The sequence below is a fragment of the Physella acuta genome, unplaced genomic scaffold (genome assembly GCF_028476545.2).
Source record: "Physella acuta isolate Inbredline_101_S28 unplaced genomic scaffold, ASM2847654v3 ptg000515l, whole genome shotgun sequence".
NCBI lineage: Eukaryota > Metazoa > Mollusca > Gastropoda > Physidae > Physella > Physella acuta.
The window spans coordinates 12,817-38,776 of record NW_026732034.1 but is presented as its reverse complement, the minus strand read 5'-3'; the positions used below and the strand labels follow the sequence as shown (position 1 = coordinate 38,776).

The 25,960-nt window shown below is 38.2% G+C and overlaps 1 protein-coding gene across 1 annotated transcript in view; it reads right to left on the bottom strand.

Moving 5' to 3' along the window:
* The window catches only part of LOC131944921 (protein Optix), a 38,832-nt gene extending 20,972 nt beyond the window's left edge, over window positions 1-17,860 (bottom strand). Inside the window, exon 1 of the mRNA XM_059305814.1 lies at window positions 16,927-17,860. Within this exon, the coding sequence (XP_059161797.1) occupies window positions 16,927-17,714 (788 nt within the window). The 5' untranslated portion in view covers window positions 17,715-17,860. The remainder of the gene's footprint in view (window positions 1-16,926) is intronic.
* Between the last annotated feature and the right edge of the window lie 8,100 nt (window positions 17,861-25,960).

Sequence of the window (25,960 nt, the reverse complement as noted above, 5' to 3'; positions counted from 1 at the left end):
TAAATATACAGTACAGGATAGGCATGGCTCGACAATGATGGGTTTTCATCTGTCTGGAATATGTGTAGCCACTTCACCGTTGTACGTACAACTGTACGACACATATAAATAATCAAGACATACGGTACCATTGTGTTTGTATCAAAATAAAAACAATGTTGTACACAATACAATTGTGGCGAACGAAAAATGAAGACACACCTTAAAAACTGTATCACACTAAAAAAAAAACAATACAGTACAAAAATAGAATTGTACCCAACTACAACAAAAACAGTACAATTGCGTCACATTAAAATAATTTCATATACATAGTTTGTCCCTGATATACTTCATCAGTTATGGTAAACGGTGGACACTAATTGCTCCCCCGGTACTTTCTTAATTAGTGTCAAGGTGACTATTAATACCGAGAAGTTAGCGGATGACGTCAAAACTATTAATACTTTCCCACAACATACACTGTTACCCGTAACATTCCTTCAAACGATGAAAACAAACGTGTAACAGGCCAACGCTGATGTAAGTAATAATATGCAAAGTTTTCGATGTAAAACGAGTCAAGAATGGTGCTTACAGCGCTGGCAGACTCATGCAAGCAACCGGTCGATGGATTGTGTCGCGAGCTTTTAAACAAAGAATAAATGAATTTAAAATTCGATAATTTATTTCAAGTCTGTGTTTCATAGCACAGCGTATAGTAGAGTCGGTTCTACACGTCATACTTATCTAGAGATCAGAAGTTATACATAACAATCTTTATTTTACAAACCCATTTTTTTAGTTTTACTCCATTTGTTTCTGAATCTATTGAATTATATTGAGTTTAAAGGGTAAAAATAACTAATTTTTAGTTTTAGTTGTTTTTTTTTAGGCAGGACTTCGTAATGTGTAACTTTATTTAAAACGCGGAGAATTTTTTTTTTCTTAGAAATATTATAAATGTGCGCTGCAAGCCAGAAAGTCAAGCTCTAAAGATGGAGGCCGATCAGGCCCTTCTGTGCGCATGTGCAAACGCCACACGACAGATGGTGGCGCTTCCGGCGCCCCGCAGCGAGTAGGGGCTTGAGCAGGCAAAAAATGGCCCTTGCTTAATGTGATTGACTGACTAAGAGCCAACTGGGGGAAATGTTCGGAGCGTCTTTAAAAAAAATGGTTGTCTCTTTCTTCAGAAAACAAAACTGTTAACTTTGGGTCAATTCTATTTTTGTCTTGTACCGTTTAGGTGCGAAGTGCGGTTTGTTAAGGTCATACCCAAAGGCCAGCTTCGACGAATCATCTATTGAGAATAACTGACTCAGACATTCTGATTTACTGACATTTACCGTTATCGCAAGGGTTCGATCATTTCACGCCGTCGCAAACCTCTCGTTTGTTGAGTGTCGGGGAAGTAATTGAGAGTTTAGATGAGACGAGGGAAGATAGAAAACCGACGCCTTATCGTCAACACTCCTAGAGAGAAAACCAACGCCCTATTGCCAAGACTCCTAGAGAGAAAACCAGCACCTTATCACCAAGACTCCTAAATAGAAAACCAGCGCCCTATTGCCAAGACTCCGAGAACGAAAACTAACGCCCTTTCGCCAATACTTGAAGCATAAAAACTAACGCCCTTTCGCCAATACTTGAAGCATAAAAACGAACGCCCTATCACCAATACTAGAAGTATGAAAACTAACGCCCTATCACCAACACTTGAAGCATGAAAACTAACGCCCTATCACCAATACTTGAAGCATGAAAACTAACGCCCTGTCACCAATACTAGAAGCATGAAAACTAACGCCCTATCACCAATACTAGAAGCATGAAAACTAACGCCCTATCACCAATACTAGAAGCATGAAAACTAACGCCCTATCACCAATACTTGAAGCATAAAAACTAACGCCCGTTCACCAAAGCCTGATAGAGAAGAAACGTAACATTGATGAGGTTAACTCTATCATGTTACGGCCAACTTTATCAATGATGCCACGGGATGGTCTATTCAAAAGGGCATAGATACCAGATGCGAACTTTATCATTGATGACACGGGATGGTCTATTCAAAAGGACATAGACACCAGATCCCCATACAACAAGTACCCCACCCCTGACACCATCCCATGTAGATCAATACACCCGCATTAGTCTAAGATCCCGTTAGCTTCTACACCCGTGAAATCAATAACGTTCAACGCATTACAAGATACACTATATATTTTTTTTATTTTTTTTTTTCTTTCCCCTTTTCACGAACATCTCTCATGGCTCGGTCTCGATTGCTGCTTCACCCTCACACACCCTCGGTAAAGATGGAACCCATTTAACTTCAAGTGAGGTATGGTGAGATAGAGTGCGATACAGTTTTGCTAGATGATTCCTCGTATCAACGGTGTAAAAATCCCTTCTCCCCCCCCCCCCCTCCCCCGTTTTACATGACGCCATCAAAGAAAAAGGAATTCTGGGTAAATTACCCGGTTTTTTTTTTCAAGTTGTTGCAGCCGCCATCACCCGGTCGCGTTTCTTGCCGGTAATTGCCCATGTCACCCCGTAACGATGGGTAATAACCTGTTTTCGAGTTGTCACCAGTTATCGATAATCATATTGCGATCTTCGAGCCGTCAGTAGTCTGCACCGGTTGTCAGCTGGAGGTGAGGGTAATTGATAGTTACAGGGGGGGGGGGCGGAGGTGAGGTGGGGGAAAGGTTGTCACGTGACGCCCGTCACCTTCACGGTGGGGTGGAAGGAGGGGGGGTTAGCCTGAGCGGGGTAAATTGACCGGAAACTCAGCATCAAAAGGGTTAGTTAATGAATGATTTATAATTATCAGATTTAACCACCACCACCACCCCCCCCTCTCCCCCTTAACCACCAGTGCGATGCAACATTTTCTATAAATAGCCATAGCTTTTGCCAATAACAATGTTTTTTTTTTTTAAATAACACTGATTTTATTTTATTCAATTTTTTTTCAATGACCATTTTAAATATTCAACGACAATTGACTGAAATTTTTTTTCTCACTTTCATAAAATTTGTTTAAAACAAAAATCAGTTCTGAAATAAGTTTGAACGACAACGCCATGACGGTCAAGTTTGATGTTTGTTCAAACTGACTCCGCATTGTGTGCACATTATCAAATATTCCTGACTGCATTCACGCGCCGTTACCGCGCCACGCATTCGTCCCCCCTGGCTTGGTTGCAAGGGAGCAAACTTAGTGTCAAACCTATCGAACACGGACATCGGAAAGGGGAAATAATTCAAACTACCCTGATTGAAATGACAAAGTAAGAACAACACCCATAAAAACACAAAACAAATAAAAAAAATCAACGCGCAGAATAAAGCTAAAAAAATATTTTATATAAAAAAGCCTTTGAAATATTAATTACTCAAAGTGTGTTTTTTTTTAATAATCCGGAACTAGAACAATAATAACACTATTTGCCGAGTTATGCCCTGAAGGGATGTGCCTGACTTGAAGCTTGTGCGCAGCTCGGCCGGCGCAGCATAGGTTTGAGTTAATGATAGCTTATTATTAGGACTTTTTCTTCTTTGTTTCCACCCCCCCCCTTTCTGCCTCGTCTCACAGACTCACTCACGCGTGTAGAATGGGAAATGGTATATGGGAGAACAGGAAATGGTATATATTTTCGAGCTGATAATTATAATATATCTCTGTTTTTTTTTCCTATCTAAATCTTTAACCCGACCCTATAATACACGTACAGGGGTGCAGACCGTGTAATCTGAAGGACTGGCTCACATATACATTTAATGACGACGTCACACGTGCAATTATGATTAATATTGTCTGCAAATGATTTTTTTTTATTCTCTTGCTTGCTGTCTTTCATTATAATTTTTTTTTTTTATTTTTTTTTTGAAAATTGTTTTATTATTATTTTTTAAGTGTATTTCAAATATCGATTTTGACGAGGTTGTGTAAGACTTTTGACGGTGTAATGTTGTAATGTAGATGTTGTTTGTTGGGGGAAATTTTAGTACTGGACGGATATAGATAAACACTCTAGGCAGTACAGTGAGTAGATCTTGCGACTTACAGGTCAGAAGCGGACCAACGATAGAACCATCGTGAGGAGACTAGAAGATAGTCTTGTCAAGACGTCACTGGCGATTCTAGGGGGAGGGGTGGGGCGAGGGTGGTCTACCCCGGGGGTGAACAATTTAGTTCGAATTCTGTAACTTTATTTTCGGTATATAAATATACGTTCTAGATCGGAAACCGGGAGCCGAAATATACGGTTACATTGATGTAAGCCGCTATTGTTATAATGGAGATAACTATGTGATTTGTAATGAGAGTCCTTGCTTGGCGAAAAAATAAATAGTGCGACTGTTAAAAAGCGAGTTGTGTTAGGTTTTTTTTAATAGTGGTGATAATAATTGGTGTTTTAACGGTTATTTTAAACATGGGCCAAGTCAGCGTCGATAAAGTATAACGGCTGATGTCGTGACGCGTGACTCTACATTCTACAAGCCACTCCACTACACCCCACCTCAACCCAGCCAGTCTATTCTCAGAGATAATACTCATGTTAATCCCGGGGTGGATTTCAGATTTTAACGCACCCTTTAAAGCTTGTATGGGCATAATAATATTCTCAAAATACATATACCCAAGGTATATCAAACCCCCTTAACACATTTGAAGCCCTTCCCCCTTCCCTAATAAAACTGTTTATATTCATAATCATTACAATTAAATCCAGGTTTTTTAGTGCACACAGAAAATAAAAATAGACATCGATTACCAAAACTGTATGCCAGATTTCTCACAAGGTACGTCCAGCCGTACCTTTATCGTAGATGTGCCAGTTTGACCACAGCTCGCTAGACCAAGTCTCACCAATTATCGATAAGGGAAAGCCTACAATCAAGTGAATTATCACCTCAATTGTTATCATTCCAAATAACCGATGGACAGCACAGCGGCCATTACCGGGCAATCAACCAATCAACAATCGCGTTCCACGCCAGCGCTATCGCTCGACTCTCCAGCGGGCCAATGGTCGTCGTTTTTACATAATCGTCTTAGCTGGGTGGTGGCGGGCGTTTATCCTTAAACCAACAGACGGACATGGGGTAAAGTGCCCGGGCGTATCAAACGGGACCCGGGGCCTATCGCACGGTGGAGATTAACGGCAGGGGTCAAGGGGTTTGTTGTGGGCTTTAGTGTGTTTGTTTAGATGACAGTCAAGCATGTAACATCCCTCTCGTGTCTGCTCATTTGAAAAACTCGAGGCGATCCCCCGGGGTCCCCCGGGCCCCACTCCACCCGGCCGATGGCTTCTATACGGTAAGCTCTGCTCCAATGCGCCATCGACGTGACGATGAACCAAGTCCCGTATCGCCAATTAATAATCTATAATTGATTAATTTATAGGGCTTAAAACGTCGATGGTTAATGCATAGAAACCAGTGAGCATGGGCTAGGGATATTTTTATAATTTTGTTTTGGATTGATCATTTTATATTACTATGTTAAATTTGTATAGGTGGCGTGGTCGAGGTGTAGCGATGATGTGGTCAACTGTGTAGTAGTGTGGTTAAATGTGTGGTGGTGTGGTAAACTGTGTAGTCGTGTGGTCAACTGTGTGGTCGTGTGGTCAACTGTGGGGTCGTGTGTTCAACTCTGTGGTCGTGTGGTTAAGTGCGTGGTCGTGTGGTCAACTGTGGGGTCGTGTGAGCAGCTGTGTAGTCGTGTGGTTAAGTGTGTAGTCGTGTGGTTAAGTGTGTGGTGTGTGGTCGTGTGGTCAGGTGATATACTGATATGGTCAAACAGAGAGATATTGCGAGTGAATAGATTGGTTATTTCCGTTGGATATGAGGGCAAAAAAAAATTTTCAGAAAAATTTTTTCCAAATATTTTTTTTCAAACCTCTAGAGGTTCAAGATTAAAGAACGAAGGGGTATTGTTTCCGATATTTATCAACAACAAATCTACCTACACTAAATGAGAATGTGTACGGAACCCATCATTATCACACGAAAAACTCAAAACATCGAAACTACTAAAAACTATATAAACATTACTCTTGTATTAAATTTATTTAATTTATTTATTCCTTTTGTTGTAAAGTCGGTTATGTTGGTTATGTAGAAGAAGAAAACCGGTGTACATATAACAATATACAACCGTCATCAAAAGAAATGGGGAATCCTGAAGAAGTAGCAGTGAATAAAACTGATTTGTTTCAACTTATCTAATACAGCCAATCTAATACATCTTCCCCACCCATTTGACCCCGTAACTAAGACACCCCAAAACTCTCCGACCAAACGGTTAAAATATGACCCCCCATCTATTCCCTACACCCCCTCCCCAGTTGACCCCGTAACTAAGACACCCCAAAACTCTCCGACCAAACGGTTAAAATATGACCCCCCATCTATTCCCTACACCCCCTCCCCAGTTGACCCCGTAACTAAGACACCCCAAAACTCTCCGACCAAACGGTTAAAATATGACCCCCATCTATTCCCCATTGACCTGGTGAGCACTACTGCACGTGTAGTGTGGCGAGCAAAAATATTTCATTGGCCGCTTGAACAAACGGGTCGATAATGGGAGAAACACAAGGCAACAACTCCAGCCAAACCACGAAACTTAGAGCCAACACCCTTCTTCTATTTGAATTATTATCACAGTGTATTGAATTGGTATAGGAACCATAAAAATATAACTTATATGTAGCACCTACATAGTTTAAAATATAAATGTAAACTGTTTATACATATAAATATATATAGGCTTATATTTTTTATATTTTATATTGATTTCATATTGATTATATATATATATATATATATATATATATATATATATATATATATATATATGTATATATATATATATATATATATATATATATATGTGTGCGTGTGTGTGTATGTGTGTGTGTGTGTGTTTTAGCTGAAAGAACATAGAAATGCGTGAAATAATTTCGGGACTGATTGATTTCCGGGTTATCGATTATGATTTGATAATAATTTTCTGCCGGATGGCGCCGGAGGATTCAGTCAGTGACTTGTGGTTGTTGGTAGAAAGGAGCGGGGAATTGAAACGAGATGAGAGAAATTATCCGGCACGTCAGCGGCAATCACCGGAGCCGGCACTGTTTAAACAAGCCGGTCTGAACACACATTGGAGCCGGCATTTGTTTGAGTTGCCGGTCTTGCCGTAAAGTGTGTGGGTGTGTGTCTGGAAACCGTTTGCCGGTAAACCGTCAAACGGTTTTGGTTCAATGGACTATTTGCCGGCACTAATAGACAGATTTTGTTAGAGTACGTCGGCGGTAATTGTTTCCCCTTGCCTGTAGACTTCACTCATTAAAATCTTCATTTTCGGTAATTAAGATAGGTATTTTTATAACCGCCATTAAGATCCAACACCTGTAACTGATTTAATCAACGGAGAAAAAAACTAATTGTTTCATTACTTTTGTAAATCAGTCTGTGTTGTTTATCTTAAAAAGGAAACAAATATCTGTTATATTTTTTTCAAAATTTTAATGTTTTTTTTTTTTTAGATTTATAAGTTAATTAGTGTGATTAGATGAAGACATTTAGTCGGTACTGCTAGCCATTTGTTGAGTGTAAAAATATCAAATTTCTTGTTTTATGAAACTACCATCTGTCGATTCAAGGTGTACAAACATAATCTACGCTGTGTATCTGTTATAAAACAACAGCACTTCAAAATTTTATTTAAACAAAAAAAAATCATTGTTTTAACTAATTATTGAAGATTTTAATCAACATTTATTGTGAACATTTTAATTAATTACATTTTTTAATAATGTATTGTTTTAAACCGTGTTTATTGTTTTGATTTCATTTAATTACTAAATTAAATTACATGTTTTTGTTTACATTGATTACCGTTAGTTTACTTAAAAAACCATGGCATTAATTAATGAGTACATTTTATGACATGTCCGATGGTTAATTCTTTATTTTATAACCTGCATGCGCTTTAACGAACGTAACTATGACCTAGTCCAGTTGTTTTTAAGGACCTAGAATGACCTTTTCCTGTACAGGTAAAAGTCGGGCCTACTTAAATTAACGATTCCCGATGCAGGGAACTAAATTGTTATGTTATTTAATTATCGAACAAAATATTGTCTAAGGGAGAGAATAAGAGAGATTAACAGAGAGGGACAGAGAGATGCATTTATCACAAACAGTATTCGATGTATAATTACACCGCATAATTTAACATAGGTAAAAACATTTTCTATAAAAATTAACACAAGGACATTGTATTGAATTTATCTCAAATTGTTTTAAGATGTGTATGTCCTACCCTATATTGTCTGATTCAAGAACACCGAGTTTATGTATATGCCAAGTGTAGGTATATTTCGTTGTGAACACTTATAGCGTGAAAACAACGTGCACTTGGTGTTCATACAATAACATCACTTCACAATGTGCGTGTGTGAAGCTTAAGCTACTTCTTCCAAAGATAAAATGGGAGAAGTTGACAACTACAATTATAACTTACAACCCTACATTGTGTTGCTGTTTTTTAAAGCAAAGTTTTGGTCCAATTTAAACTAAGTTTAGGGTTAGAAACCTTAACTGTTTTAAAACTAGGGGTGGTATTTTTTTTAAATACGATTCAATGCTTTAAGCTACAGAAGTTTGGCTTTAATAAGAACATATTTTTTTTCTTTCATCCTATTTACCCACACGTATCATACCTACAGTAAGAGAACTATTATTATTATGTTTAAAGTAGATTGAACAGGACAGAACAAAGGCCGATAATTTCAACTCTATCTACGTCTGTGTGGCATCTGGTCACTGGGTTCGAACAACGAGAGACTAAATGCGGGTCACAAGCCACATGTGGCGGGGGTCACAAGGCACAGTCGTGTGGCTCTTTCATAAAAAAAAAAGACTTGTTATAAAGTATAAGTGACGCTGAGTTAGATACGTTTGTTTTAGTGTAGTCTGACCTATAGTGAGGGACATCAAAGAAAAATTATCATATTCAGTGCGCTCCCTTATAATATTTTTAAATTTACAATGTATCGATAACTTATAAATAATGTATTTGATCAAAATGGTAGCTGTTCCCTGTGTTGTGTGTCCCTGTGTTGTGTGTAGATATGCTGTGTCTAGACTTGTTGTGTGTAGATGTGTTGTGTGTAGACGTGTTGTGTGTAGATGTGTCGTGTGCAGATAAATTATGTGTAGATGTGTTGTGTGTAGACGTGTTGTGTGTAGACGTGTTGTGTGTAGACGTGTTGTGTGTAGACGTGTTGTGTGTAGACGTGTTGTGTGTAGACGTGTTGTGTGTAGACGTGTTGTGTGTATACGTGTTGTGTGTATACGTGTTGTGTGTAGATATGTTGTGTGTAGATATGTTGTGTGTAGATGTGTTGTGTGCAGTGTGTAAAGTGCGTCAGCTTACGGCACGCGCCATCCTACGAACCGTGTTATTATTTATTATTTCCTCGCCTCGATTGTCTTCCCTTGGAAGCAAAAGTAATGTCCCCTGATTGCTTATCTCACTTGTCGAGACGAATTGGAGATGAGAAAGAAAAAAAAATTACAGCGGCACAAGTGCCGTAAATTATCGCCAATTGTCTCTCCTCTACTAGCAGGCGTTCGACGCCTTGGCTGTGTATCCCGAGCGAAATCGTAGCAGAAGTAGGGAAGAAATAGAAACAATTTTCAGAGGCAGGAGTAGGTCTGGAACACGGGAGGGTGAGGAAATTGATGCTAGTAACGAGCCGATCAAGTGTTGTATAAGAAAATTATCATTTAATACGATAACGTGTTATTTTTTAAACTTTCAAGGGAGAGAAAACAAATTGAGCGATTGTTTTTAAATGTTTTAAAATAAAATCTTTGTGAATTGTAATTGCAATGAAATTTTTTGTGCGACGAGGATAGGAAAAAAATAAAACGGTTTTATACTTATATGTCGTTTTTTTTATTTCATCAAAAGAAGTTGCAGTTTTGGATTTAATTGACGAATTCAAGGGAGGCTAGTGAATTCCAAAATTACCGTAGAGTTATGTTTCTTGACGAGATTATCTATGACTAAACTCAAGTGTGAACAAGCTAGGAAATGTTCACGAAACAAAACTAAGATGATTTCGCTGATTTTTAAATCTATAACAATTTTTTTTGTTGCAGTAAAATTCAGTAAATTTTAAAGGTATACCTTGCATTTCAACAATCCTTTTATGGAAAAGAAAATAACCCGTTTTAAATTTCAAATATTATAAAAATATTAAATTACAAAATTTCTTCCGCTCCTTTAGGAATTCAACTTTTTCTCGAACCGCATTGTATGATGTGGTTTAATGTCTCATTAGTAATTGTTATTAAATACACCATAAATGATACAGTTCCGTTAAACATATGTGGTTGTTTTTGTAAGATTTTGTTTTCAACAACACATTTGAAATGTTTGAACTAACAACGTGTAGATCTGTCTGTATAGTGAATAACTTATTTTCTCTACTAAAAGATTAAGCTTTAGAGATATTTGAATTGATGGTCTTGTAAACTGTTTGTTTTTAGTTATTTTTATTTGCATTAATTTTTTTAATCAATAGTCTGCGTACTACAAATGTTTTTAAAAGTGTATCAAAAGTTGTACATTCTGATGATACCAATAACAAAACTAATGGACGTAAATACAAAAGGTAAAAATAGTGTATTTTTATTGCAGATATTCTAAACTATTAAAAAAAACAGAAATGTATATTATTGGTTCAGTACTATTTAAAGTTATTGTCTTTAACCATTCAAAGTTGTAATATGAAGAAAAAAATATTGAGCTTGCACTAGGTGTGTTTTGAAGTAAAAATAATAATATAAACACATTCATTTTTTATTTATTTTATTCAATGGAAACTTTATATTTTTTTTAAAGAAAGTTTAGCATAAAAACAAAAATATACATGCCCTGAATTTGTGTGTTTTTGTGTATTTATAAAGCTATGTGTGTAGTTGTGCATGTGTGTGTGTAGTTGTGCATGTGTGTGTGTGTGTGTAGTTGTGCATGTGTGTGTGTTGGGAAGTCGTGCAATTTAATTTCTGATCTCAGCATGCCCCGCCCGGCGCCCCCATCGATTGATCTAAAACAAAGAGATGCGCTAAAAGGCACATCCGCGCCCATCATTCCCATAAAACGGTGATTTGAAGCGAGATGCAAGGGGCTAACTAAAACAATGAACCGATGACACACTGCCCGGGGCATGAAGTCCCCCACGGCTAAAAAACACCCTCATTAGAGTCGCCTCGATCGGGTGTGTTCAGGAAATAGACATGTGAATATCTCTACATCACTTCGTACACTTAATCAATTATTTTTTTCGAATTCCTGGTTGTAGTTGGGTTTTTTAAATATATATATATATATATATATATATATATATATATATATATATATATATATATATATATATATATATATATATATATATATATATAAAAGTATGCATTAAATAAGGTGTTTTGAGATTTTGAAAATAATCTTACTTTGTTCCTATAAAAAAAAAGAGATTAAAAAATAGCTTTTGAAAGTGCATTCTATTTATTTATTTTTGTGATGATCGTAATTAACGTTTTTATCTGATTTTGCAAAAATTGAAATATTTTTTTAGATTGCTGAAAGTAGTAGTGATATTTCAATGGTGAGTTGAAATCTAATTGTTCTCGTGACATTTACAGTCGGTTTTTTAGTTAGAATCTAATTGTAGTAGTGCTATTTACAGTCAGTTTTGAGTTAAAATCTAACTGTAGTAGTGCTATTTACAGACAGTTGAGATATTTATACCTAAGAGGGAAGGAGGTGTAATATTTAGAACGTGGGATTGATAAGGTAGGCAAAGCTTCATCAAATATATTACTGGTTAGTCATATTTACAGTAAAATAATGAGAAATGTAGCCCAATTTACGGTAAATCAATGGCGGGGTAGTCACAGTGACACTGTAGAGGGATGGGTAGTTATAACTAAAGCAGTATCAAATAACCAAGGGAGTGGTATTCATATTTACATCAAGAAGGAGAGGGGTCGTTGAGAGATAGCCTGGCAAGGTGTTGGGATATTTACAGCAGGGAGAGGGGTTTGTAGTTATATTTACATCACAGAGAGGTCGGTGTACTACACCCATGAGAGGGAGGTGTAGTTATATTTACAACAGAGAGGGTCGTTACATTACACCCATGAGAGGGAGGTGTAGTTATATTTACAACAGAGAGGGTCGTTATATTACACCCATGAGAGGGAGGTGTAGTTATATTTACAACAGAGAGGGTCGTTATATTACACCAAGGAGGGACTGGGGGTGTAGTAATATTTACAGCAAACAGAACTTATCCCCAACATCCGGGTAATATCGACGTTTCCAGCCGCTCCATACCGTAACGACCTAACACCGGGGTGAGCAAGGTGCGATGCCCTCTAGCCCCTCCTGCACTGAAGGGTGAGGGGGTGGGGGGGGGGGGGGGGGGGGGAGGCAGAGACTCCGGGGGCTTTAAACAAGGCCGGAAAGAAATCGAACCGGCCCGAGTTTTGTTCACACGATACCAGACCTAGACTGGAAAATAATAATCGTATCGATAATAACAGTCATAATGACGGGCTGTCATGGGCCGTATCGATTCCGGGGTAGGTCTGACTAGGCCGGGTCCCCTTGTACTATAATTGACATGTTACACTTGGAGAGGGGGGGGCGGGTTCTGTGGCATGGAGTAATTAGAGAAAAGAAATCCTTTAAAATTAATGACTAATTAGTCCGTCGCGTCATCGTTTTCGGAAGTACTTAAACCCAAATTAAAGTCTCGGAGCTTATAGCTGTGTTGAGCTTAAGACGCGATGTGTTCAGACACGATGCGAAGAGGTTCTCCGGCGTTGATTTTAATCAATCACCAACACGGCGAAATCAAGGCGACAGCACAATCGCTTTTAAGTTTCAAACTCATTAATTTCTACTTTAACTGCAATTGATTTTTAGCCTCTAAACAAAAAAAAAAATCAGAAAAAAACAAGATAAAAGAGAGTTAAAATTGAAACAGACTTTTTTTACCATAAACGTGTTCAACATTCATTTAAAATTCGTAATTTTATTTATTTTAAAGAAGCAAGTGCTTAATTTTTTGCTCATTTAAAAACCATTTTCGCGAATTCGTCTAAAGCTTAGCGGCCTTGTTCATGAATATATTACTCCCATAATTCCCTCCCCTCTTCAAACCGATGAATTGACAACCTGACACAAACGACGCAACCAGGGCGGGGTTGCGTTGTATTCCTTTGACCGACGAACCTTGGAAAACTTGAAGCTAAAGGGTTAACAAGGAAACGATCAAGCACTCCACTGTTAACCCCTGGGCCATCTTTACCATTATTTCTGGAACTATTTGTTCCTCGGAGGTCCGCTTAACCCGCTACCTGCCGGGACAGTTTTGTCTTCTTCTTGGTTGCAATCACCCAGTTTATATATATATATATATATATATATATATATATATATATATATATATATATAATACATACATACATAGGCCTATATTTTTCATTTAGGTCTATAAACCATTAGCCAAAATAACTAAAAAAATACCTTTCTGTAAGTTATAAATGGTTTGTTTCATTATTTTCCTGCAAATCTAATCCAATCCTACTTGTTTACAAGATTTAATTATAAGAAAAACATACACAATTAATTTAACGATCATCCAAATTTGTATTGCATTAGTTAATTCGAATTGAATTCGATTATTTCATATATTTTTTGTCTTAATACCGCTCAATCGATAGATATCAATGTGAATTATTGTCTCTATTATGGTTAATTAAATTTGAAACTATTTACAATATTTTTTCTCTCCCTTTATCCAGTTGTGTGTGGATGTTAGAGTAGGTTATTTGATCAATGTTTGGTTGAGAAAAAAATCGCCAGAGAGAAGGGAAGGGGGGTCGCAGTTTTTTGTCAACATGGAGCAGCTTTGTGGAGAGGCAGGCGAAGGTTTATCCGGCTACGGGGTTAGCTTTGTTGCTGGCGTGATGGTGAAAAGAGCTGTAAACATTGCGACACTTTCGATGGGACGGGGGTTTGAAAAAAAAAACGGTAACAAAATGGGGGACAAGCACCGCAGGCTAAGTTAAAGGGGGGAGTGGGGGGAGTGGGGGGACGTATTTCTACGTTACGCATGACGGAGATTTTGAAATATTTTTTTTTTCTTGCTTGATCTACCGGTGTAATGGGGGACAGGGGGAGAGAGGGTGGGTTGCTGTTTTTTTTTTTCAATCATGTGCCAAGTGTATAGCTCTAGCCCAGGGGTAGGACACAGCTGTGGAGAGCAACAGAGAGGTATGGCGCGGCTCCTAACTTAAAGGATCTCAATCCTATTTTTAATACAGTCTAAATATCATTAAACACCTACACACTCCCCCACCACATAAGCAAACACACACACACACATATCTAAACACCAACACCCGCGTACCAACAAATAAGACAACGAAAATAATTTAAAACAAGATTTAAATTATACAAAAAAAATTCGCGAGCTAAATATTCCAAACACGCCTGTTTTAGTCCTACTCATTCAAAATTTAAATGTTCGATTTGGATTAGGATTAACTTAATCCGGTTAGCTGTTTGGGATCGCGTGTGCCTAGGCGTAGAGCGACTCGCGTGAAATAAAAATAGTTTGTATTGTGTTTTAAAACTGGGTGATTGTTCGATTTTGTTGCTGGTAATGTAGTTTACCAGCTTGTGCATGCTTATCAACTAGCATCCGATTACATTTTTTGTTAATATTTTTGGGTGTTAAGAATTTTGGAAAAAAATGCCTAATTCTCATCTAGTTAGCAATACCATAAAAATATTCAATATTTTAAAAAATTAAAGGTGGCAGTTTAAAAAAAAAGTTTTTTTTTATTAGTAGTAGGCTACATGCATGTAGTATTTGAGATTTATGAAATAAATACAAATTTATCAGAGTAGACTTAATTTTTCCCGTAAATGAAAAATAATTGTCTGTTTTTACAATTAAAATATTTCTCTGTTTAGAAATGTCTTTAATTTACATAATTTATATCCAGTAATATTTTTTATTTGTTTGGAAGAAGAAAAAAGTAATTTAATGGACATGATAAATTTTAATTTGTACACAAAACTAAATGAGAATGTGATGTATATAAATTATTACACAAGTGACTGGAATTTCCCGGATTTAGTTTATAAGTGTAAACGTTAATAAAAAATACATAGTTTTTTAAATGTGTAGATTTTAAATGTGTGAATACATTTTTTAAACATTGTATATTAGAATATAAATAGTGTAGGGCCTATATAGTTTGGCTTAGTAAGGAAACGGAAAACAAATATTTAGAACATTTAATATGTGTTTAGTAAATAAAATTGAATTATAATCGTGATTTTATATCTTTAAAAATAGAATAAACAAATAGAATACGTCGAATGTTAATAATTTGTAAAAAATTATGTTAATTTGTATGTTTGATAGAAGTATCCTGCAAAGTAATTCATTTGTTAAGTCTTGAAGTAGAGAGAGAAAGATTTTTGTTACTTAAAAATTGTGGTCTTCAAAACAATTGGTTGAAAATAATTCCGTAAAATTAATAAAAGCTGCAAATCACAAGGGATGAAAAATCCCCTACGGAGACGTATAAAATCGAATTAAATTTTAATACTCAGTACACAAGAACAACGGAATATAACAAATATTTTTATAAATTATAATGGTCTGAGTTATATTTTTGTGAATTATAATGGTCTGAGTTATATATTTATAAACTTTAGAGACCTGTGTGATGTTTATGAATTGTAGTGGCCTTTGTAATATTTTTTAAAAGTAATAGCCTTTGTGATATGTTTACGAATTGTTGTGATATTGCAAATAATATCTCCTGCTTGTTAAAAATAATTACCCTACTTTATCTCCAAAATTTTAGTTGTTTTTTATTTCTGTTCTATGAATGTTATTGTAAGCCTAAACCAACACAAAATATTGTGTTTCTATCATGCCCGGCTTTCCTATTTTGATAGATGTTAGCTAATTATTAGTTTAATTAAAAGTGACCAGGTGCTAATTTAATCAAAACATGAAGGGGGTGCCGGTTGTAAAATCTGGTGCAGTAAAAACTGGTGCAGTAAAAGAATATTTCATATGGTAAGAGTGGTACAAGTGATTTAATATTGAATTAATTTAGGTTGGTTTCATCAACTTTGTGCCAATCTGTTAGATACTCTATTTATTCACTGTCAGTAGAATTAGATCTTCGGGCGATTGAGACTTTGTGATGGGGATTAAAGGGATTTGAAACTTGTTTGTTTTTTTTATTTTGTTAGAGCATTTAAAATTTGAGTGATGGTTATAGTTTTACGTATCTGAGTAGTTTTCGGAGTCGTAATTGAAATTTTTTATTTAAAAAATTATTTAATTGTAAAATATCCCTGTATTTTGGCATCAAAATATGTTTAATAATTAATTTGTGTTCATTTCATGATTTTGTTGTGTTAGATATTTGTTTTTTTTTTCATTCTAGCTTTAATTTTTTTAAAGAGATATTTTGGCTAGATTAGTGTATGCATATTAAAATAAATAATAATTATACAATTTATAATTGTTTAAAGACATAATCTGGACGGATTAGTATAGAATTATCGAGCAAAAATATTAGATCCATATTTTATAATTGTTTAAAGATATAATCCGGTAGGATTAATATGGGAATATCAATATAAAAATCTGTTAATTCCATAGTTAATTTATTTAAATAAAAATTTCAAGTTAATGAGAATAGGAAAAGTATTAAAAGAAAATAATGATTCTAGATCTACATTGTGTTTTTGTTTTCCAAGATAATCTGAGAGGATTAGTGGAGACACATAGAACAAAAATCAGATGGACTTACCGATTCTTCGTGGCAGCGGCTCTGTCCCTCTGTCGTCTGTTTTTAAACCAATTCCCGACCTGTGTGGGGGTCAGGCCCGTCGCCTGAGCCAGCTCCCGTTTTTTGGTGGGGTTGGGGTAGGGGTCCTGCAGGTACCACTCACGGAGCAGGTTCCTTGTACGCTCCTTGAAACAGTGCGTCTTCTGCTCACCGTCCCAGATGGTCCGGGGGAGGGGGTACTTCTTCCTGACCCGGTACTTGTCTACGGGACCCAGGGGCCGACCCCGGAGCTTCTCGGCCTCCTGGTAGTGCGCCTCCAGCCACATAGCCTGCAGCTTGGCGTGGGATTCCTTGGTGAACTTGTGGTGCTCCAGGATGTGGTACAAGTCCCGGAAGTTGCCGGTATGGAAGGAGACCAGAGCCCGGGCCCGGATGACGGACTCGTGTTTGTTTAGAGCCTCGCACGCGCTGGGGTTGACCGGCAGTGACCACAGGAACCTCCCGAGTCTCTCAATGTCCCCGGATTCTTCCAGCGTCTCGCAGACTTTGGCGACCTGATGCGGGGTGAAGTGCAGCGTCGGCAACATGGTGGGGATGGGGACTTCCAAACCGTACAGCCCGAACATATTCGCCGGGAACGCCGCGGCCGTGAATCCATTGGGGAAGTTGAACGTCGCGGCGGCTGCAGCTGCTGCAGCTGCCGCAGCCGTTGCTGCTGCCGCGGCCGCTGAAACCGACACGGACTTGACGGACTGTTGCGGAGATAGCCCGGCCGGCAGAGAAAGCTTGCTAGTGCACCGTAGATCCATCCATTTAATTGTGAACACGTCCACAGAAATAAAGATTCCGAGCGAGATCCTGCTCCTACGGTAGCTGGGTAGACTGTGTGAAGGATCGTCAGGCGGGCCCAGGAGTCGTTGCCTCGACAATGCTATCGCTGACTGTGATTGATAGAGAGCCGAGTGGGCGGTGCGGCTCAAGCTATATTATGTCCTGGCCCGGAGAACGAGCCCATAGTTATACCACCACTGATAGTTTTCAGCCGACGGCCTGCGGGGATTGATCCGTCTCATGGCCCGGATCTGCAACGCGCGCTGCGATTGGTCGCTCGATCCGCCCGCACGCTCGGGCTTCACTAGGGATCATGTACGAGTAGGCGTGGCTTCGGGACGTCACTCATGGGAGTTGGAGGTTAAAAAAAAGTGGGGGAATGATGAGACGGGGGGAGGGTAGGAGCGAGCCAGTGTGAACAGAGTTGTCAAAGCTTTTAGCGAGAGAACAGCGTGGAATCGTGGGGTGAGGCGGGCGGGGTGGGGAAAATAAACTCTCTACCTCTGGTAGTGGGAGACTAGATCTAGTTAACGCCATCACGGGCGCCATTCTTGTGGGGTTGTAGTTGCATTTTTTTCTGTCTCTGACTCTACCCTCTACACTGAAGATGGGATCTATTCTAGTTTGAGTTACCTAAAACACAACCCTTAAAAATTATTTTATTCTCATGGCGAAATTTTCACGACGGGATTTCATATAAGGCGTGTGTTTTAGCACCGTTTATTTAATTAAGTCGCGTTGTGTTTTGTTAATGTTTTGGTGATGTTTTGGTGATGTTTTGGTGACGTTTTGGTGATGTTTTGTTAAAAGTTTTGGTAATGTTTACATATTTTATCCCTATTTTCGTAAGTCTTGTACTTAAAAAAAAAGTATGCTTTTTTTTTTTTACCAATATCCCACCCCAATTCTTACCTTAACCCTAATTCTAGCCCTATAACAAAACCTGATGTTACTATACCATTCATTACCTAACCCCCAATGTGAAGACTGGAAATAAAAACTCACAACTCTTCTAAAACACCAACACTTGTTCCATTAAATGAGTTGGGTACAATTTCGCCTAACCCGGTATAAAGATATGTTCCTGTTTTTAAGTTTAGGATTAAAGTTTTGGTTAAAGAGAGGACACATATAAAAGTTATATTTAAAGTTAGATATAATCTGATGTCGTTATTATGATGCTGATTTAATGAGATTAATTGATTTGGGCACAACACAGAAGTCATTAAAAAAATTAATCAAAAATGGAATAGTTAGTCGGTCTGGTAATTGGAAATGTTGGGTTGAGCTACGTGGCAAGAATTCTGTGATAGGGTTAGGGTTTTGATGGTGGTTGGCTTGTACTGTTGCACTGAGCGGTTCGTGGTTGGTGTTGGTATACAAACATACAGTCCATGTTTGTTTGTTTGGTTGTTTGGTTGGTTGTTTGTTTGTGGGTGGTGTGTATCATCTTGTGTGGCGCGCATCACATCAACGTGTGTAGTAAACAACACACACACCATTTTGATGTGAGGTAGGTCTACCCACCTCACAATTTCTGTGAATTAAACAACATATTGTGATGTTAGATGCAAAATACACCTTTTGAGTGATGTGAGATACACTACACACCATCTGAGTACACACAAATTACCTAATGTGTGTACCTACACACCGTGTGTTATATCTAACACACATACCTGTATGTAAAGTACAGTACACACACAAATACATTGTCCCCCTCAAAATGAATTACTTTGCTCAAACTAAAATAAAATACTCCACTCAATATGAACTACTACGCTCAGTAAAAATTAAATTACTTTCTTTAAAATGAATGACTAAACTTAATGTGAATCACTCAACCTTTCCATTCCACCTACTATAAGAACAACCTCATTATCATCTCACATACTGTACATTTCCATTTAATGTATGTCTTGACTGACAAATAACTAAAATTAATATGCAACTCCGTAATATTTTTAAATTCAATATTTATAGTACAACCCACTAAGGATTACATTGCAATGCCTATATTGCAATGTATATAATAACCCCATACAAAATAAGCAATTATATGTGCATAGTTAAGTACACTTGGCATCCGCCATAAACAAAACAACGTTTAGCATCAGTCTCAGATTTCTAGCTAAAAGTGAATACCCTTGATTGTTCTGTATTTTATTTATATATTTATTTATTTGTATAACAAAAATAATGCTCAGTAATGGAATTTTCTTTAAAATAGGACTTTAGATTACTGGTAGTAAAATAAAAACTAGTATAATTGTTAATGCAAACTCCATCCCTAACCGTATGTCCCAGAAAAACCATGACTCTAATCCTGTCCCTAACACTAAGCCTGAGACAGTACTACTAACAACAAACTTAACACACGGAACTGGGATAATGGGTAAATCAATACTTACAATTTTCTTAGTTGTTTGTACACATTCGTTACTGAGACAATAAGCTGAAGTAACTGCATACAATGATGCTTTTAATTTCGCTTCAGCTATTATAAAAATATAAATATAAAATTTATAAATATATAAAATATGCTTGGCTCAATAAATACTATATTTAAGTTGATATTATTGACTAACAGTGGGCTCTGTACACACATATACACACACACCACACAGACACCACCCACCCGCACACACACTACACAAAACAAACAACACAAAACAGTGTACTGTTGTTGTTCTAGTTCAGTTAATGCTACTGCTATTTTTAACAACCAAACAGCCAAATGTAATGTCAGCAAGCGACTTATCCAGTCTGTTAGTCATACCGCTAGAGTATTATGGTCAAAGACAGAACAGCGATCCATACCTTTGACACTGAAAACTAAGATTTAATTAGGTACCTCATAACGGCAAAGTGCCATGAAATCCTCCATTTTACTCTAATCTTAAACTAACGGCAAGTCGTTACATAATATTTTGTGGATAGCGTATGTATTACTAACATCCCATATTTTGTAGAAAAAAAAATCAATTTGCAACAAAATTATATCTACCACCACCCTGTCCCCTCCCCCTAGAAAATGTCGGCTCACCAGCCGAGTAAAAGCCCGAGGGTCCTCCCTCTCATCTCCACCCCTAAAAGGTTCACTACCCCCCGTCGGGAGATGCACACCGATAGACGACGGTGCGGAGTTGTGATCACAGCCGCAAGATGGCAGCCGCACACACTCGCTGATTTAAAATTGATGCAACACACACACAAGATCAGATTTCTGATTTCTCTGGCCGGGCTTTGATCCCGCGCCCTCTGAAGTGATAGGCACACATTTTAAACATGTTGCTATCGCGCGCGTCCGTGTGTCCGTGTATGTCCCCGGGCGGAAGTGACGTATCAACCGTGGCCATCTTGTAAGCGATGTTTGCAGCCATGCATAATGAACGTGAAGTTGTGCCTGTATTCAATTGACTCCAGTCCGTGTAATGATAATTGCTCATTAGTTTGTTTACATTTTACATTATGTATACGCATGTCTATTTTAAGTCATACGTTATTTATAAACATTACGTCAAGTACTATTTATATATTTTGCATCACGTCCTATTTATATAGTTTGCCTCAAGTGCTATTTCTACACATGAAATCATGTTTTATTTTTACATTTCCATTTGACTTTGCTAGAGCTACTTACCTATAGATGAGGAGAGGTAAGGTGAATGTAGGTGAAGTAGAATTTATTTGGTGGTATACAGCCGAACTCTGACATGTTGACCAGCATTAAGCTTGGCTTACAAACTGTGAGGCTTCAACCACACACACTATGTGTCGTGTTCCACCCCCCCCCCATTCCCCCCCCCCACAATATTTATGCCTTCCCCACCCCAACAGAAACACACACCCCGCGACTCGTGTCCCATCCCTCACAAAACTCATGCGTCACACTCCCAACACACACACACACACACACGCACACACACAATCACACACATACACACACAAAACCACACACACACACACACACCGTCCCACCAACTACTGATTCTGGGACGCTAATCACCTTATAAGACCCGCTAGACAACACCGTGTATCGATACTACAATACCCCATCAACACAACACTGCAAAACTGTGAGCTGTATATATCGATACTACGCTACATGGTCTGCAAACAGTGATCTGAGTATCGATACTTCAGTACATGATCATCAGTTTACTGCGAACTTATAACCGTGTACAATGTATCGATACTACATTAGACCCTCAATACTTCTCAGCGAATGATGAGCATTAGACCCTCAATACTTCTCAGCGAACGATGAGCATTAGACCCTCAATACTTCACAGCGAACGATGAGCTATATTTATCTTCTTAGATACTAATCACCCCAGCTGTCAGAACATTTGAGTCCCCCACCTTCACGTTTAATATCAATTCAAATCAGTTGATTCAGAATATCATTGAAACAGTCCCATCCTGATCATAATTGCTACTTAGAACATGAGCTGATGCCGCTAGCAGAAGTGACCTTATGCAGACGGCTGATCCGATTCTCTGTTAGCTCTACCTGGACTGTGAATACCTGTTATTAAAAGCGAAGGGCAGACGGCACCACGGGGAACATCTACACGTGTCATTACACGGCATTTATTAGGCTTTTTATTAGTATTGCAGGCAATATTTTCACATCGTTATTATAGAACTAGTGACAATACATTCATGGATGGCATGAAACTACTCTAAATACTTCAATACGGATGTTATAAAATATATGACCATATATTCACAGAGTTAATAAAAATAATGGAAATACATTCATATGAGTGTAAAACTTTTGGCAATACATTCATATAGTTATGTAACTACAAACAACACATTCGTATAATTGTTATAAAACTATGAAAATATATGCTTGTAGTTGTTATATAACTACTGAAAATACAATCATATGATTATTATAAAATTACTGACAGTTTGGACGGCGTGGTCTAAAGTCTTGAGTTCGAATCCGGGTTCAAGTCCGCCTAGCTCTGATGGGTACCCGACTCAATGTAGGGAAAATAATGGTGTTTGGGCATAGTGCTGACCATACTATCCCTACATATGCCGATATCACAGAAACAGGTGAACTCTACTTCACCTGTCCCTTGTAACCTCACATCGAAAGGGAGGTTTACTTTTTAGTGTTTGGTACTGACATTACATTCATATAGTTGTTACAAAACTATAGACAATACACTCATATATTACAAAACTATTAACAATACATTCATATACTTGGTACAAAACTACTAACACTACAATCATATACTTGTAACAAGTCATTCAATTCATTTTTACAAAGCCTGTAGGAACGGAGCCACCAGCAACAAACTCACACCAAACTCACGTCTCAGAACACGTACCCTGCCGAACGTGCACGCTCACGCGCGCTCAAAAGACAACAAGAAAGAAATCACGGGCAACTCATCCCCCCACCCCTCCCCCACCCCCTACAAATGCAGGAGGTAAAAGTCTAATTTATAATGCATTCAATTAACCATTTGACAATCCAGGAACAGTGTAGGCGTGTCCGTGCGATTGATGGGGGGACGTTCTGACGACAGCATGCGATCTTTGGGGCTGTATTATTTATACCGTTCCAGGTCCCCCCGTCCCTCCCCGGCCATCTGCCCGGGGGGAGACGATGTGCAAGGTGTGGCCGACCACGTGGGTTCTTAGATATGCCGGGGCTTTTTGTCAATACATACATATTTGACGTCTTGGCGTCTGCTCCTGTTAGGGATGATTTTTCTTGTGACGTAGGGCGCAGATACACAAAAAAACACACAGTTCGCAGACGGCGCAAAACGCGGCGTCACAATGACGTCATGTTTACATGAAGATACGCTGTTATCTCGGCGATGGAATCATAGCGAACTATAGACTATATATTTTTTATCATTCTGTTATTTCACTATTCTAAAGTCAAAAGATAAAAGAAATGAAGTTTCAACTATCTAAGAATAGAATCAATTTCATTGTCTTCTTGTATCTATTAATAGATGTGGATAAGATGTTGCTGGTTTTAAATATATTTTTTTTTAAGAATTAGCTTTTAAATCGTAAACCCGTTGACCGAAGGTACATTGGTTTTACAGTTTGTAATACAGCTGATAAAAATAGTGTGTGCGTATATATATATATATATATATATATATATATATATATATATATATATATATATATATATATATATATATATATATATATGAGATACATTAGGATTTAGTCGGCCTCTACATGTCAGTGTGATGCCCTGGGCTGGCTGCTGTCCCCAATCACAGGTTGATTGTGTCACGTGTCGTCTGTTGCCTGTGTTTCCGATAACTTATCGCCCTTGGTCGTTTGATCTCACAGCTTCGGTCAGTCACGTCACATGTAGGTAGCGATGTGTGTTCTTGTTTATCTTTGTGTGTGTGTGTGTGTGTGTGTGTGTGTGTGTGTGTGTGTGACTGTCCGTCTGTTAGCCTGTACATTTGTCCGGCTGTCTGTCTAACTGTCCAGCTGTCAGTTCGTCCAACTGTCCGTATGTTTGTCTGTTCTTCTGTCGGTTTTTCTGTCTGTCTGCCCGTCTCCCTGTCTGTTCTTCTGTCTGTTTGTCCATCTGTTCGTATGTATATAAGTCTGTTTGTCCATATATCCATCTGTTTGTCTGTCCGTCTGAGAATCTGTAGATGCTATGTCTGCCCGCCTGCCAGTCTGTCTGTTTATTTGCATGACTGTCACACCGATAACCGAGGTGTTGTCGTGTCTAGACAATGTCCGAGTTTTACGTGATGGAGCTGATGGACACCTCAGTCAGTGATTGGTCAATTATAATCACGTGACGGTATCGCCCGTTGACCATGCCTATGATAGCCATTAGTGTTAGACTTTGAGGTCATGTTTCCTTTCTCTGAACATGCTGGTGTTGTAACTGAAATGTTACACGTATTTCAAAGCAAAACAAGGCTAGATCGACGGCTCGTATCTAAAAAAAAAAAAAAATCGTATGTCGAGGTGTATTTGAGAACGTTCGTCAAGAAGAGTATTATTTTAGAATGGAGCAAGTACTGTGCGATGCGTTCGTTATGAGAAACATACGTTGTAAGGTGGGTTCGTTATGAGAGATATACGTTGTAAGGTGGGTTCGTTATGAGAGACATACGTTAGAACGAGCGTTCGTTATGAGGAGAGTTGGTTTAGAGAGAACTTAGTCATGCGTGGAAGCACAGTACAGTTTTAAACATCTAAATTCTCAAATTTGACTGGTCAAGGCAATAGATCCCTTCCCACCCCCCCCCCCCCCTCCTCCAGTGTTTCTTCCAGGCATTTCTCCGCCCCTCCCCCCCCCCCACCCGTTAAAAAAGTCTATCGCCCCACCCCCTCCCCCAAACGAAAGGGAATTTATATAGAAAATATATACTTTTATATATACTTTTACCAATGTACGCCCCCCACCCGAAAATATCAAGTTCCCTCTCCCCCGACCCCGGAGAAAAAGTCAACAATACCCGCCTTTCAATCCTCGCTCTTTAATAAACATTTACCTCATATAAACCTTTACATGTCGACGATATTCCTATTCATCACAGTATCCCCACCTCCCCCCTTACAACCCATAGCAACAACCAGTTTGTTATATAAAAAAGTCATATATCCGCGATGGGAACTTTAAAAGTTAATTAACTATAACAGTTTACCAAACTACTTAATTATCTCAAATACATCATTACAATAAGATGAAGTACATGTTATGATAAGTTTACTAAAAAAAAAAGTTTTTACTTTTAAAAGCAAAAACCCCTTAATCCCACTTGAATTTTTTTTCTCTTTTGACTTTATTTTAAGAAAAAAATATAACAATTGCTTTACATTAAAATGAAAACAGGCCCTTACACGATGGCCCAAAAGGCTTTCAATCTACGCATAAAACAACCACTCATAACACGATGACGTCATTCAACAGCTATTTTTAACCCTGAACGCTCTTTCAAACAGACTCAACAGGGCTATTTACGCATCCAAATTTCTGTTTTGTTTTGTTTTTAACTTTCAATTTAGTGCGCTCTAGTACCGCGCCTGTTGACGTGGGACGAAAACTTGCAGACGTCGCGCCCGGTCACGTGGGGTGGAGCATCCCTGTGGTGCACTTGATTCCACCTGAAGGGGGTCTCGAAAGCTCGGGGGACCTATCTCAAGCAGGCACTACGCTTTCTTCAGTCGGGGCTTCAAGGCTTTCGTCTTTCTTTGA